We start from the raw sequence: 2,143 nt of genomic DNA on the forward strand, positions 1-2,143 counted from the left end.
TTTCTGGTGAAGTTATGACCTGAGTTTCCTAGTGCTTCTTAGGATGATGATTTGCTCTGTTCCTGTCTTGTAGGGACAGTGGGAGTGTAACAGATCCCATTTACTGTATTTAGTTTTGTAAAATCTACCAGAAATTGATATTCGTGATACTTCTGATCCTCACATAGTTTGGGAACAGTATTAGATAGGGAGAATGTATCTATTCATTATGTTAAGATTCAGAGCATCACTTTGCAATTTCTCCCCTTCAAAGCACTGCCTGTTGTCAGTCTTCCTGTGAAGACTGAGCTTTTAGAGTTGTACTGTGTTTTACTTTCCTTTTTCCCTTAAATTGAAAGGTCAAATGTGATATGCTGCATTTTCCAGTCTTTCTTTTTAATACTTCTCCATCACATCTCATGCTATTTTACTTTGATATTATGTTTCTTTTTTTTTTCTTTTTTTTTTTGACTCTGTATGTATTACTGCTGCCATTAGTTGTGTTTTCAGAGGGGATGTCTCTATAAACCTGTAAGTATCTGCATTGCTTTGGTCCTCTTCCTTCATCCTCTGCTCCTCTCTTGTTTCCATTTTCTTGGTAGGTGGTTGTCTCTTTCTGACAGTCACTTTTCACATCACTTGTATTCATTTGGGAAACTTAATTTAATATAATAGTAGAGTCTGCTTTAAATACAGCAAATTAAGTTGATGCAACAAGCCTTGTTGACCAAGTTTAGTTCCAGGGTTTCTCCTTATTCACTATAATGTCTCTACTCTCCTGGTTCCAGAAATTCCTCAAGTTCTAGTCAAACAGATGTGTGCTTTTGATTTCTGTGGTTTACTGTACCCAGGACTTCCACTGTATTATAATATAATACAATTTTTAGTGGTTTCTGTATACCTTAAAATTTAGTTATCTTCTGTAACTATACAACTGGGGGAGATGGGGGAGAGTGTCCATGGACTTTGGCATCATTTATGACTCAGATGATCTTCCTCTGTGCCTGGCTTGGGAAAGTTTCCTTATTACACTCCAGACAGATCATTTGACATTGAGGATTGAGACTTTATTGTTTTTCTGCATAATGATTGAATTGCTTTGAGTTGCCTTCAGTGAGTGATGAAAGTACCCCTGAAGCTTTAGAACGGCTTGAAGCTTTAGAGCTGTAAGGGGAAGGGTTTAAACCCGAGCTTCAGTATTCATTAGATTTACATGAAGACAAGGATAAAAGAATTTGGTCTGTATAGTTAAATTTCAGAACAGCAGACTAATATTTGAGAAGAAACTTGGAAACATGCTTATCTGAAATCTTCAGAAAGCTGTGAATTTAACAGTTGCTATTATAATAGTAGTACTATTAGTATACATATATATATATAAAATAATAATGATGGTAATAAAAGGAGGTTACCTTTCTGTGGTTACCAATCTCCAATGATCACTGACATGCTGTGATTGTTCACTGCAATATGCTAATCTCTTCTATGACAGTCCATATTTTGTGGAATTTTTGGTGGCATTTTCTAGGATGTTCTGAAACTTCACAACTATTGTCACTATTGATCATGGTCCTGCAGATATAAAAAACTTGGACTGTGGTGGAAATAGTGTAATTAATTACATGTACAAAGGAGTAAATTTCAGCCTGCTAACCTATATGACAACCTTCTCCTTTTAGCTGGGAGAAGCTGAGAAGGGAGCATCAGAGTCTGGCTCAGGAACAGTCTCTCAGATGGTTGCAAGAAGACCCATGAGAGATTTCATTGGACTGGGGGACTGTGATAGCACCACCCAGGATGCCATGCTGAACTTCAGCTACTATCTGACTGCTGGAGACATGGATGAGGCCTTCAAATCCATCAAGCTCATAAAAAGGTATCAAAACTATTTGTATGTATATCTTCATGGGTGCAGTTTATTTTTGTTAAAAGTTTGTATGAAGTGTAGATCTTAGATTCTCCTTACCTTTTCCCTCTCTGATTTCATTCTCCCTTTCATTTTTAACCAGAGGAAACATCTTTATCTCACAGACATTTTAATGCTCTGCTCATTCTTTGTCTATAATACATTGTGGATTCTTTTTTACTAAAAGAGAAAGAATTACTGATAACCCGCAACATTATCCTGTGTCTGAATGGCAAAAGTGTCATCACTAGAAGAAAA

General features: G+C 36.5%; 1 protein-coding gene across 8 annotated transcripts in view; it reads left to right on the top strand.

The window, feature by feature from the left end:
• IFT140 (intraflagellar transport 140) overlaps nt 1–2,143 on the top strand; it is a 91,164-nt gene that overhangs the window by 44,951 nt on the left and 44,070 nt on the right. For 7 of the 8 annotated variants that reach the window (XM_088063814.1, XM_088063811.1, XM_088063812.1 and 4 more), the window contains one exon: nt 1,659–1,855. In XM_088063814.1, coding sequence (XP_087919940.1) covers nt 1,659–1,855 — 197 coding nt within the window. Of the gene's footprint in view, nt 1–477; nt 511–1,658; nt 1,856–2,143 lie in introns of all 8 variants that reach the window. The other variant, XM_088063815.1, reaches the window with a different exon arrangement.

Source organism: Pseudopodoces humilis, chromosome 18, assembly GCF_049639895.1.
Source record: "Pseudopodoces humilis isolate 2021_Gansu_Grassland_sample_001 chromosome 18, ASM4963989v1, whole genome shotgun sequence".
Lineage (NCBI taxonomy): Eukaryota > Metazoa > Chordata > Aves > Passeriformes > Paridae > Pseudopodoces > Pseudopodoces humilis.